At 45.4% G+C, this 14219-nt stretch overlaps 1 protein-coding gene across 2 annotated transcripts; it reads right to left on the reverse strand.

The window, feature by feature from the left end:
• Positions 1-8294: 8294 nt before the first annotated feature.
• Positions 8295-14205, reverse strand: ZNF408 (zinc finger protein 408). 2 transcript variants are annotated; one of them, XM_072118771.1, is made up of 5 exons: positions 14088-14205; positions 12389-12585; positions 12258-12304; positions 10317-10822; positions 8295-9939 (listed from the first exon to the last, which is right to left on the reverse strand). In XM_072118771.1, exons 2-5 carry the CDS (start codon positions 12578-12580, stop codon positions 8339-8341), a joined length of 2346 nt encoding a protein of 781 aa, XP_071974872.1. In that variant the 5' UTR covers positions 12581-12585; positions 14088-14205; the 3' UTR covers positions 8295-8338. The 2 variants fall into 2 exon arrangements, with proteins under 2 accessions (XP_071974872.1, XP_071974873.1); XM_072118772.1 differs by lacking the exon at positions 14088-14205 and adding an exon at positions 13901-14064.
• Positions 14206-14219: the final 14 nt, after the last annotated feature.

Below are 14219 nucleotides of genomic sequence, written 5' to 3' on the forward strand. Positions count from 1 at the left end.
CTAAAAAGCACGTTTTGGTGTCATATTAAAAAATGGAGTTTAATCTTTCAGATCACATCAGGCTTGTGGTTCTGTGATCTACATAACCGGAGATACAGAAAGTTAAAGAAGTAGGAGCATATTTATCTGCTGCTCTGTCCGTAACTCTGCATCTGTAGCTCACAGAAAAACAAGCCTGATGCAATCTGAAAGTTGAGATTCCTATGTTTAATGTGACAACAAGAGGATAGGGGTAACTGAAAGAACGCTCCCCTTTAAACATGACACCTCTCAGGCAAAATATGACTCTTCACAGCTTTTATTGGAGGAGATTTTGTGAGATTTTGCATAAAAGAGAATTCTGGAAAGGACATTTTATCCCCATGGGGTGAAATCTGGTGACATGTGTCATTTAAGAAAGAATGAGCATCCATAATGTTTCTGTACAATGGTGTTTTCCAAAAATGTCATACGTTCTACTAATTTCATACTTTGTGTCATAACCAACAGGTAAGAAGCCTAATAATTCCACCTGCATAATCCATTACTTTACCCAATAAAAGTTTCTTTCCATATCCATCGAGATTTCACAGATCCTCAATACAGGAAGCTGCAGAATTTTTTTGAATCTTGCAGAATTTGGTTTCCCAAGATTTGCTCAGATCCAGTGCTCTTCCATGTCTAACAGAATCAATATTTATTTTAGGACAAGAGGGAACTGACAGATGGGACAGGGGTCCAAAGAGCAGGGTCAGAACTAAGCCGGAGCAGAGGGCAGGACTGGGGGCGGCTGTTTACGGGACTGAATGTTGAAATGTGCACATACTAAATATTACAGGGACACGGCTTATCCTATAAACATGGAGGCATCCTAGGTCTCGTATGGAGTATTGATTTTACGGATATTCAAAAAAAAAAAACACACACAAAATAAAATTGGGCCTAAGAGTATGACAGGGGACTGATAACCTCCCATGACTAAATAAATATTAATAGTGATATAATACTTAATACTTTTTTCATAACTTTGTATGGGCCGGTTCTCTGTTATTCCTCTAATTAGGTGGACATTTAGGAAAAAATTGACAATTGGGTGTTTTCTTTCTACTTGCCAATGAGGTGTGTCCCTATAGTCTGGCATTGTCAGAAATGATTAGACAGTAGTGCCAGCCAGAGCAGGGACACGCTGCCGACTGTTAAAGGAGCACTCCAGTCACAGCTGATTCATTGGGGCTCATTTACTAAGGGTCCGCTGACTGCACTTTAGTAGGATATTCCGATGTTTTTCGATTTGCGGGATTGTGTCGCACGCGATTGGATTTTGGTGCAATCGCGCTGACTTTCATTTGACACAATTGGGGGGTGGGCCGACGGACGATCCGACAAATTCGGACTAAGCGCAGGATTTAACTTTAAAATTGTGTCGCAAGACAATGCACTTACATGCACCGGGAAGAAGAAGGTGAACTCCAGTGGACCTGAACGGGGAAGCGACACATGCAGGATATCAGGTGTACGATATTAGTGAATCGCGGCAGAGTGCATGATTGTCAGACATTCCGGATTGGGGATTGCGACATGGATGGGTAAGTAAATGTGCCCCATTGAGTTATATCTTGTGCAGGGCCTGAAGTGAGGAGCAGGACTCCAGGTTCTAGGAATACAATAACAATGGGGCACATTTACTTACCTATCCTGCGCGTTCCCCAAAAGTGCATTGTGTAATGCACTGTGCCGTGATTCACTAAGATTGTGCGCCCGATATCCTGCATGTGTCGCTTCCCCGCTGAGATCCGCCGGAGTTCACCTTCTTCTTCCCGGTGCATGTAAGTGCTTGATCTTGCGACACAATTTGATAGTTAAATCCCTCACTCAGTCCGAATCGGTCGGATCGTCCGATGGCCCGTCCCCCTCCACCATTTCTGTTGCATTAAAGCCGGTGCATCAAAGAGAAAGTACAACTCGTGATTCGTAAATATAGCGGTGCTCATTTATTTACAGTTATTTACAACAAAAGTGTGTGTGTTTGAGTCTTGAGTATTGCGAGTAGAGGTCCTCGGCATCGGTAATTGATCTGAAATATGAGATAGATCATAAGGTATGAGGGTCAGCTCGGGGTGGCCTATGAGTTCTAATGTATGACAAAAATACGGGCTCACCTCCGAAACTGCGTACTTCTCAGTAGTTTCCGAATGTGGACTCTGTGAAGCTCCTTAGAGTGTAGCAGGATCGGGCTACCCCAGAGTCAGTGAACAGATGGTGAGTGGTCACAGTGGGGTAGGTTGGTGATCCAAAAGGGGTGCACAGAAAACGAGAAGTAAAGGGTGAGAAGATAAGCATTATGTCCGTGTGGGTTAGGGTTTTAAATGACACTGTAGTCACAAAAAAAGTCCCTATTAAACCCTGATTTAGGACGCAAATCTAGTATACCCTGGTAGCCTAGCCTCGGGACTATGGTCCTAATTAACCATAGGCCCGACTGGAACCTGACCCTACAATGACTGGCCCTGTTATAGACCTAATCGGCAGGTAGAGTCAGGTTAAGGTCTTTTAAAGTATCACAGAGGAGCCCACAGAGGGGGTTGTGGCTCCTATACTGTGGGATGTAAGTCCTGAAGGGAATATGAAGACCCGAATCCCTGGGATTCGGGTCTTCATATTCCCTTCAGGACTTACATCCCACAGTATAGGAGCCACAACCCCCTCTGTGGGCTCCTCTGTGATACTTTAAAAGACCTTAACCTGACTCTACCTGCCGATTAGGTCTATAACAGGGCCAGTCATTGTAGGGTCAGGTTCCAGTCGGGCCTATGGTTAATTAGGACCATAGTCCCGAGGCTAGGCTACCAGGGTATACTAGATTTGCGTCCTAAATCAGGGTTTAATAGGGACTTTTTTTGTGACTACAGTGTCATTTAAAACCCTAACCCACACGGACATAATGCTTATCTTCTCACCCTTTACTTCTCGTTTTCTGTGCACCCCTTTTGGATCACCAACCTACCCCACTGTGACCACTCACCATCTGTTCACTGACTCTGGGGTAGCCCGATCCTGCTACACTCTAAGGAGCTTCACAGAGTCCACATTCGGAAACTACTGAGAAGTACGCAGTTTCGGAGGTGAGCCCGTATTTTTGTCATACATTAGAACTCATAGGCCACCCCGAGCTGACCCTCATACCTTATGATCTATCTCATATTTCAGATCAATTACCGATGCCGAGGACCTCTACTCGCAATACTCAAGACTCAAACACACACACTTTTGTTGTAAATAACTGTAAATAAATGAGCACCGCTATATTTACGAATCACGAGTTGTACTTTCTCTTTGATTAACTTGGACGTGATTATTGTAGGGTTTTCCCAGTAGACCACCTGAGAAACCCAAGACACAATATTTATTCTATATATTAAAGCCGGTGCAGCCAAAATCCAATCGTGTGCAACACAATCCCAGCTCAAACCCCTGTTAAATACCTGTCAAAGCGATGCAAATCCCGAAAATGTCGGAAAAAAACGACAAATGTGCAGCCGCGGACCCTTTATAAATAAGCCCCGTTGAGTCCTGCTCCTCCCTTCAGGTCCAGCACCATGGATAATTCAATGAATAAGCTTTGACTGGAGTGTTCCTTTTACTCCTAGCTGTCGATTAATTTGAAGGAGGAATAACAGAGGGACGGCACACAGACTAGTAAAGAAGTAGCTATATGATTGGAAATACAATTCATTATAAAACAGACATGATTGTTTGAAGGAGTGCAGGAGGCCAATAGTAGGGGGTGGGTTTTTTTAAAGGGTATTTTCACATGGAACTGAAACGCAGTGGATTTTCTGTAGAGGTGACTGCACAATTTTTTGATGCACAATTCATAGCAACGTTGCTCGTCTATAGAGTAAACCTTAATAATAAAAAAAAATCCTTTATTTATATAGCGCAGCGCTGCACAGAGTTTGCCAAAACGGTCTCTGTCCCCAATGGGGCTCACAATCTGATCAACCTGGGAGTGTAGGAGGAAACGGAGGAAACCCACTTAAACCCGGAGAGAACATACACACTCTTTGCAATAGTTGACCCTTGGACGTGAACCCAGGTCCCCAACGCTGCAAGAGAGTAATGCTAACCACTGAGCCACCGTGCTGCCCTACCTTCAACACAAACTGCTATGCTGCAGGTTCACAAAGTAGAGGTCAATTCATGCTGCAGCTTACATGTAATATCCACTGTGTGTGAATACACCCTTAGGCCTCATGCACACGACCGTCTGGGGTACGTATGTAGTGCACAATCTGGAAAAGCGCATCAGAATGAGCTATAATAATGCAGGGTGTGAACAGGTCTGTAAAGGGAAGGACACAAATGAATGAAGGACACTTGATGAGAGAACCCCTTTATCTATCTCAGCGTCTAAAATGTAGGGAGAATATAAAAGTTTGTGCCCCCAGTACAGATCCAGAAACTACTGTATGCTTCCTATACATAACTTTCTATACATCCCCCCCATACAGGGTCCATATTTGGGTTATTTGTAGATTTACTTGTTAATATTTAAATACAATACATGGAGAGATAACAGCACAGTCCAATGAAGAGCCACTCTCAAAGTCTGTTTAAATGTCTTTTAAAGGAACACTCCATTCACAGCTGGTTCATTGAATCTTACAGTGGGTACGGAAAGTATTCAGACCCCTTTAAAATTTTTGCTCAGTGGCGTAGCTACAGCCGTAGTAGCTGCTACAGGGCCCGTAAGCTGCAGGGGTCCGCAGCGGCCGCACAATCACTGCGCTGCATTGCCGGACCTGGTCTGACCGCCTCCCGTGCCCTGCTATATGGCACAACACGGTCTAAAACAATCATCCTGCTCCCTCCTGTTCTGTTCCTGCACCCTCCCTTTCTGTTCCTGTCCCCTCTGATTTGCTTACCCGGCTCCGTGTCCACCATCTGCCCACTGTCTGGAGCTCCTCTATATCCTCCAGGCTGCACTGCGCTCCCCTTGTCACCTATAAGGGTGAACTGCTGGACATGTTATTTGTGAGGGGAGGCCACTGCTGGATATGTTATTAGTGAGGGGAGGCCAATGCTGGACATGTTATCAGTGAGGGGAGGCCGCTGCTGGACATGTTATTAGTGAGAGGGGGCCACTGCTGGGACATGTTATTAGTGAGGGGAGGCCGCTGCTGTACGTTATTAGTGAGGGGAGGCTGCTGGAACATGTTATTAGTGAGGGGAGACCACTGCTGGGACATGTTATTAGTGATGGGAGGCTGCTGGAACATGTTATTAGTGAGGGAGGGCCGCTGCTGGACATGTTATTAGTGATGGGAAGCTGCTGCTGGATATGTTATTAGTGAGGGGAGGACTCTGCTGGACATGTTGTCTGTAAAGGGAGGCTGCTGCTGGGACATGTTATTGGTAAAGGGTCGTTGCTGGGGGGCCCAGCCAAAAGTTTGCTATGGGGCCCGCTCATTCCTAGTTACATCACTGTTTTCGCTCATTTCAGTAATGAGTAGAAGCAGTGTTGGAGCTGGTACAGCCCTGGGTCTTCCTTGGAAGATGCAACACTTTTTACACACCTGGATTTGGGGTCCTCTGCCTTTTCTTCTCCAGTTCCCTCAGGTTTGATGGTGAACGTTGGTGAAAGCCATTTTCAGGCCTCTCCAGAGATGCTCCATTGGGTTTAGGTCCAGGCTCAGAAATGGTCACAGAGATGTTCTGAAGCCTCTGCTGTGTTATTTTAGCCATGTGCTTAGGATCATTGTCTTGTTGGTTCGGCCCAGTCGGAGGTCCAGAGCACTCTAACTTCTTCCATTTAAGGATTATGGAGGCCACTGTGCTCTTAGGAATCTTGAGTGCTGCATAATTTTTTTTGTAACCTTGGCCACAAGATTTGTGCCTTGCCACAATCTGTCTCTGAGCTTCCTGGGCAGTTTCTTAGACCTTGTGATTCTCATGTGCTCTGTCATGCACAGATCCGTGCCTTTCCTAATAAAGTCCAATCAGCTTAAATGAACACAGCTAGACTCGAAATGAAGGACTAGAACCATCTCAAGGAGGATCAGAAGGAAATAGATAGCATGTGTGTTAATGTTAGTGTTTCAGTTTTGCTTGATTAATAAATTAGCACAAATATCTACATTTCTGGGGGGTTTTCGGTCAAGATCAGGGCAGAGTGCACATTAATGAGAAAAAAAGAACCTTTTTTGATCTTACCAATTGGCTGCAATACAACAAAGAGTTGAAAACTTAAAGGGGTCTGACTACTTTCTGTACCCACTGATCGTTGTGCTGGGCCTGAAGGGAGGAGCAGGACTCTAGGTTCTAGGAATACAATGACATTGAGTCCTGCTCCTCCCTTCAGGCCCAGCACCATGTATTACTGAACTAATTAGCTTTCACTGGGGTGTTCCTTTAAGGCCTTGTAAAGGCACATTCATGAGTCAACAATCTCTCACCAAGAGGCAGGGTACCCCAAAGTAGCTCCAAAAATAGCTTTAACACCCTTTTGTGACAAGACCCAGTGGACTCAGTGGGTAGCACTACACCCTTGCAGCGCTGGTCAACATCAACATCTGCAAAGAGTTTGAATGTTCTCTCTGAGTTTGCGTGGGTTTCCTCCGAGTTCTCCGGTTTCCTCCCACACTCCAAAACATACTGGTAGGTGGATTACATTGTGAGCCCCATTGGGGACAGGGACCGATTTAGCAAACTCTGTGCAGCGCTGCCTAATCTGTGTGCACTATATAAAGAATTATTACATGTACAAATCTCTGGTATCTGGTGAGCTTTGCAGACATTTCGGAGTTTGTTATTTTGTCAGTGTAGTAACCTTCACGCTTTGTCAGTTTGCAGCATTGTAGAAAACAAAGACTTCATTCTCCTGGGGATCTGCTCCATCTTTCATGGCTTAGAAATGGGATAGTTTTGCCTTGCTCAGTTCTTGGGACAAACATACAGCTCGCATATGTATTTATATAGTGTCCGAGACACATTTGTGTTGCAGCTGCACTATACCCGACCCAACACAAAATTCTGCACATAAAGGAGCGATCCGGGGCTCAGTCGGATCATGTGACACATTTATCATAGAGGGTCCAACTGCATTGTGTTGCACGCCCCTTGTGAAAGGTGCACCAAAAAAGGTTAGTGCATTCTACCAAAGCAGTGCAGGGGGCGCCAGATTCATGAAGAATCATGCATCTGTCACACACGGCACCCTCTACAGGCAAACTCCACATATTACACACTGCACGGTTTTTAAAAAAAAAATCTGGGCCATTATCTTTTAAAAGTGTCATTTGTAATATATCAATGAAAAAGAGGAGATGGGGGGGGGTAAAAGCTGGAATATTCTTTGTGTATTTTGGCTTAGTGTTTCTTTATAGAGGTATTTCTGTAATTTGAGAGGAAATCTACAATCAAAACCATAGACACTTACCCTATACACCCTAGGATAAGCTGAGTTTTTCAGCACAAAGAAATGTGCTTGAAAACTCATACTTGCTTTATACGCGAGTGGAAAAAAAAAATAAGGTCAATACTCACCTTTCCGACGGCCCTGCAGGTCCTGCCGCTGACATCATAGTGTGCACGCGGCCAGCAAGTGGCTGTAGTTATAGCCGCCAGCATGCACACACCTGCCACAGAAGAGGAGGAAGCAAGAAGAGGACCTGTAGCGAACATTGGGTAGGTGAGTATTGACTATTTTGCCCAGACAAGTGCTGGGCATACTGGGAGCTGGCTATATACTAGAGACTAGCTGGCTATATCCTGGGGGGCAGGAGGCTGGCTAGCTATATCCTGGGGGGCAGGAGGCTGGCTAGCTATATCCTGGGGGGCAGGAGGCTGGCTAGCTATATCCTGGGGGGCAGGAGGCTGGCTAGCTATATCCTGGGGGGCAGGAGGCTGGCTAGCTATATCCTGGGGGGCAGGAGGCTGGCTAGCACCAATTTTCCACCATAGGCTTATACTCAAATCAATAGAGTTTCCCATATTTTTGTGGTAAAATGAGGAGCATCGGCTTATATTCAGGTCAGATTATACTCAAGTATATATATGGTACTCATAAATCCAGGCACTGTGATTGTGGTAACCATCATATATTTGTTAACCATGGCCTCCTAAGATCAACTTTTAAGATTATACTAATGGTATTAACAATATGATATTCATTGCTTATGGTGTTATCTGCCAACACCACCTTATAATACACCCTAGAAGTAATAGGAGGGGTTGTGACCCCTCTATTAACAGCAGCCACAGACACAACTGGAAGAGCAAAGACGGATTTGGTTGAAATAAACATGAACACAAAAAACGGAAGTAAAACTTTTTATAAGGACAATCTGAAAGCTCAAAATCACACCCCAATTTCTACTACCACCTCAGCTACTGTGCTGAACTCCAGAGTCTGGGGGACCAGTAAGAGACTGGGGCTTTGGTCTTTTTGCAGGATCCCATCCTCATGGTCTCCTAATGAGTGGACCTCCAATGTCTCAGAGTCTATGGGAAGCAAAGAAGTATGGGATTGATCAGAGTTCTCTGTGCAGTCTGCGACCAATATCTTTTCTGAGCTGTCATCAACGTGTACCAACACCAGGGTGTGCCCAGGCTCCGTATGTGCCACTGTTACCTCACTAGTACCCACAAACACAGATTTCTGTCCTTCATCTCTGTGGCTGTGAAGATGGCGGTTTAGGCTGTGCTGAAAGGAGTAGCCCATCCCGCACACATGGCAGCGGAACGGCTTTTCCTCTAGATGGGATTTAAGATGCCGTCGGAGCTTGGTGGCAATGGGGTAAGACTTGCCGCAGTATTTGCAGAGGAACGGGCGTTCGCCGGTGTGTAGTCTCTCATGGGCTCGCAAGGTATGAGGGTCTTTTAATGCTTTTCCGCAGACCGTACACAGATGCATTTCCCCTGTGTGTAGGATTAAATGGCGCTTCAGTTCGGGCTGCTGAGGAAAAGCATCTCCACAGAATTGGCATTTGTAGGGCTTCTCCCCAGTGTGTAGTCGTTGGTGAATCCGCAAATTTCCTCTGTGCCGGAAAGTGTTGCCGCACTCTGAACACGTATATGGCTTTTCCCCTGTGTGTATGAGCATGTGGTTACGCAGCGAGCAGACATTAGCCAGTTGCTTGTCACATATTCCGCATTGTAGAAGGGTCTTCATTTCGTTAGTACGAGGGGTACAATAATTCTTGCGGTGAATGCGTAGGGTCGGTCGCCGTGCAAAGCTCTTTCCACAGTCCTCACAGTGATAGGGGCGCTGCCCGGTGTGCAATACAGAGTGCTCCTTCAGGTCGCGTTGTGTGCCATACGCCTTATCACACTGGGAACACTTGAAGGGACGGAGACCCTGGTGACCTAGTAGATGAGCTTTGAAGCTCTCCTCCGAGCAGTACTCCTTCCCACACTCTGGGCATAAGAATGGTTTCAGGCCGGTGTGTATGAAGCTGTGTCTCTTTAAATGACCCAGTTGGGAGAAGTTTTTGTTGCAAACTTTACACTGGAATTTGCGTTGTGCTTGGTCTTTTGTTTTTGTCCCGTTAGACTCACTCCCTTTATGCTGATAATCTGTAGGATCGACGTCTTCCTCCAGTCTGGGCACCTTGGCTTGGCTTAAGTCTCCTTTCTCTGCTGTGCCTGGACACTTCCTCTTGGAGTTTCTCCGATCTTGATCACTGGAAAGTTTGGTATTTTGGACGTCCGTCCCATCAACTTTTACCTTACTCTTTCTTCCAGGTAAAATATCTCTTGCAATTTTCTTATTCTCCATGTTCTTGGGTTTATCAGTGCACACAAGAACTTGCTTGGGCTCAACAGTAGGGATGGTGGACTCATGGGTGGTGACTGGATGTATATGGGTGGATTTCACAGTTATCAAATTTTGGGGCTTTGTTGTACTGGAACTGCCAGAAATCATTTTGTCCTTTATACTGTTCACATCAGCTGAGTGATCTAAAAAGGAAAAAAAAAAAAGATGTATTAATAATCAAAATAATGTGAACCTTATTGTTATGGCTGCAATCTGTAAATTATTGGAGAAACTGGTAAAGGAGTTATCCTGAAAACAAAAAATTTCTGTTGGACAGGGATCTCTGTGCACATCCGGGCCAAATCTGACAATTTATGACATGGTTGGCACTCAAACTATTGTAAGGGGCTGGCTGCCTCCATACATTAGGCAAGTTAATCCCCTTCTCTGTAACACGGATACTGTACTATGGAAACAGACAACCAGACTCCTGCAAGGACGTCATATACAGCCTGGAACATGCATTGCAAATTGTAGACCTAGAAGTGACACCTAATAAGACGTAGACTGTTAGGCATACCTGTAGTCTGGGTGCTTTCTGCTTCCTCTGTGGATGAACACAATGAGATTTCCCCATTAATTCCTGTGTTAGTCGACAGTTTAGCTCCCTCAGGTTCTGTAATGAGCGGTGACATGGCCTCCTCTTCTTCTGCAGTCACTACTGTTCCTTCTGGTTCAGATCCTGCTGAGCTGCAGCATTTTGGTTGAGGAGCCACAACCAACACTTCAGGATGCAGAGCAAAAACTGAACCTTTAGGGTTGCCCAAAATCTCGTTGGCCTGCTGTGCCTCTCCATCATCATTGGTCTTTACTGTCACTGATTCCTTGCAGTTAGTAGCAGAGTCGCTCATTGAATTTGGAGAACATGAAGTCTTCCCTTCATTAGCATCATTATAGACAATTTGCTCCTCTAGGGAAAGGAGCAGCTCGCATCCTGGCTGGATTGGTGCAATAACCTGGAGGTGGACCATTCCTTGAAGTCTGCAGAATTTCACATTTTCCTTCTTTGCACTTCTCCTCATAAGCCTACAAAACAACATGGGTTACAGAAGAGCAAGACTTGGCGATATAAAGCTCCAGGAACACACCAGACAAAACGTCTAGATTGTGTAATGCCTAGCACACGACAGGAGGGGGCAGTAATGGAGAATAAAGAATTGAGAGAGAATGAGTCGGGCTTCACCCATACGTAAGGTATTCAACAGTGGATCTCTTTTGTTTGGAGCGTACCTTTAACAAGCACCTGTCAGTAGTCCTGATACCTAAAAGCTGCTGACAGTAATGCATAGACACTGGGGACAGAAGGTGAGCATACATGGGATTATTGTCATGCGACATCCAAGTGTTAAACAAGAGACTTCAACTGCCTAGGACAGTGATGGCGAACCTTTTAGAGACTGAGTGCCCAAAATGCAAACCAGACCAACTTATTTATTGCAAAGTGCCAACACGGCAATTCTAGCATTAAATTATTAAAATCTTCTTGCTCCGTGCTATACCACAGCTTTCAAGGGTCCTGAGGACACCAATATCGTTGACAGAAGGTGGGAAAATTCAGATTGCCATTGGCGCTTCCCTGAACATGAAAAATTGTGGGGCCAAGAGCAGGAGCTTCAATGGCTCCAATGATAATCTGACCACGTCCTCACCTTCTCTTCCTGCAGTCTCAGGTAGACCAAGATGCTTCACGTTTTGGTCTACCTGGGCCTGCAGGAGGATCCCTCAAGTCCTGTCTGGTGAATTCTGTGCTGGGGCAACAGCCTGAGTGCCCACTGAGAGGACTCAGAGTGCCACCTCTGGCACCCGTGCCATAGGTTCGCCACCGCTGGCCTAGGAGGTGTCGCCCTCTCCTGGGTAGTGCATCAAGTGCTCTGCATTGAAGAATACCCTTCTCACTCCAATCAGGAGAACAATATAGCTGTCACTCAGAGTTGAGGGGAGGAACCAAAGAGTATTCTATGCAGAGAACACAAAGTGGCACCTTCTGGGGTACTTCTAATCACATTAAAATAAGGATTACATGAAAACCAGCTGGATCAGCATGCCAAGTAGGTATGAAATGCTCTGCTTATCCTCTCTACGGTGCTAGAGGCTTCAAAATCTAAGCATAGCGTTCTACAATACCAGGCCAGAGATCATTTATTCCCAGGTGACAGAAGGAGCAGAAGTATGAAGGTGTCCGAGGTGCCTGGGCATGGTTCTTACCTCAAGTACAGCTGATAAGCAGAAGAGCCACTGCCAAGAACATCCACCGCTCCTTCCTCATCCTCCTTCTGTACCCACCTTCCCCAACAAACAAGCACAGATGTCTCTCATTCCCTAGGAAGACTAACATGTATTCTACTGGTCCGTGGGACAAAAAGTCTGGGGAGCACTGCTATAGAAGACTCCCTTTAAGGTCTTTGAGCTCAAGGAAAACTAAACAACAAACATAATAGAGGCCTCACACAGTAAGACATACCTCAGCCACTCACATTCTCCTAGAGGTGATGAAGAAGTGGGACCTTCCTATATGGGAAAAAAAGTGCATAAATGAAGAATAGTACAGACAGCTGGACAGACAGACCACTGCGTGCTACGTTGTCCACACACCTCATCTTCAGAGATTGGACTGCAGGCTGGGATGAGGGAACCACTGGGCAAAGGTTTGCCAACGCACCACAATCCGAGCCCGTCCCGTGACAGAGCAGGACCCAAGGCCAGGCCCCAAGGAAGGTCGTGCAGAGCCTTATAAAGGGCATCCTGGGTGCAGTCCACAGACTTAGAGGAGACTAACGTAGTCATTCAGCCTGCAGAGAGATAATTAATAATAATTATTATTATTATTTATACAGCGCACACAGATTCCGCAGCGCTGCACAGAACTTGCCAAATCATTCCCTGTCCCCAATGGGGCTCACAATCTAATCATCCTACCAGTATGTTTTGGAGTGTGGGAGGAAACCTACGCAAACACGGAGAGAACATACAAACTCTTTGCAGATGTTGACACTGAGACTTGAACCCAGGACCCCATCGCTGCAAGGCTGTAATGCTAACCACTGAGCCACCGTGCGAGAGTATTTATAAAGGGTCACGATCCTGTATTATAGAGCACTGCCATCAGAAGGGTCAATGTTTGTGGGTACGTGGCATTGGCAAACTTATAGGCTGTGGGTTGTTTTGGATAAGTGCACCGAAAAGATTAGGGGGAAAAGGTGGTAAATTTCTGATTGTTGGGGGTTCAGAATTGCTCACTTCTCGCTTCATGATCTTAACCTCGAATATTTTAAATGTAGGGAAGGTAATGGAAGTATGGTACCACTGCTGCTCCATGCCAAATCCATGGGACCAAGAAGTACAGCCACAGACAGCAGAACACCAAGCATAATGGTTATATATTATGCATGGAGTCCCTGCTTCCCTGATAACAGCACCATACTGAGATTACAGTACAGAGTGGTGGTCCTGCAGAGAAACATCATATCACCACGAGGCTTGGACGCCCATCCCTGCAGAAGAGTTCGGTCTGTGAAATGCAGCCACCACATGGTCCCCATTTCATGGACTTAGGATGTTTGTGTGAGTAATTAATAACAGGTAGCTGAAGATTTCTCTTCTAAAAGATATGGGGGTGATGATGCAGGTCACTGTAGGTTTTCAGGCCAATTATATTTCGTCCCCCATTTTCATATCATACCCCAGACTAGACCCTCTAGATATATTCTATATTTATAAATATAGACCCATATCTAGATTTACCATCCGGCCTGCTTTCTGCAGAATAAGGTTTCATAGCAAAACTTTCCCTTGTCATTGACCTTTATTAGAATTCCTACCAAATCACTTCCTATCCTGCACAGCGCCAGACATTGTGTAGTGGCCGTGCTTGGTATTGCATTCACATGAACGGGGCAGGTGACAAGTAAATATGGCACATTTAGGGGATGTTCTGAGTGTTATAAAGTCATCCATAAGGATAGGTGATTCATTTTTAAAACCTGGAATATCCCTTTAAAAATACATGTTTCTATTCACTCACAGCAAGCAGAGGTCATGAAAAGCAAATGTTTTTTTTTTACTCTAATGTATAGACAAGAGGATATTACTATATACATAGAATACCTGATGTCCTAACATGACCTAGTAGCTATTACTCTGCAGCAAGGGCATGCTGGGACATGTAGTCCCCCTGGGGAAGAGAAGAATTGGATCTGTAGCTATAGAACAAGTAATATCAGGGTTTGGGGTCTCTCTGGATCTGCTCCTTCTGAAGCTGAATTGGTGATTTCCCCTCCCAGCACTGACTTACCGCTCAAGAGTCACCCAACCGGAAGTAAACATGGACAGCGCAGCAGACCGGAAGTCCTCTGCTATATAGTGTCCTCTGGGAAACATGACACATTATATTAGTTCCGCATACCACAAACGTTATAAACTGCGG

The sequence above is a fragment of the Engystomops pustulosus genome, chromosome 7 (assembly GCF_040894005.1).
Source record: "Engystomops pustulosus chromosome 7, aEngPut4.maternal, whole genome shotgun sequence".
In the NCBI taxonomy this organism is placed as follows: domain Eukaryota; kingdom Metazoa; phylum Chordata; class Amphibia; order Anura; family Leptodactylidae; genus Engystomops; species Engystomops pustulosus.

Excerpts from the sequence above, each read along its gene's own strand:
- ZNF408 (XM_072118771.1), bottom strand. The coding sequence starts at position 12,580 with ATGACTACGTTAGTCTCCTCTAAGTCTGTGGACTGCACCCAGGATGCC. Across the intron at positions 12,305-12,388 it reads GTCCAATCTCTGAAGATGAG|GAAGGTCCCACTTCTTCATC; the intron begins GTGTGTGGACAA and ends TTTCCCATATAG. Across the intron at positions 10,823-12,257 it reads GGAGAATGTGAGTGGCTGAG|GCTTATGAGGAGAAGTGCAA; the intron begins GTATGTCTTACT and ends GTTGTTTTGTAG.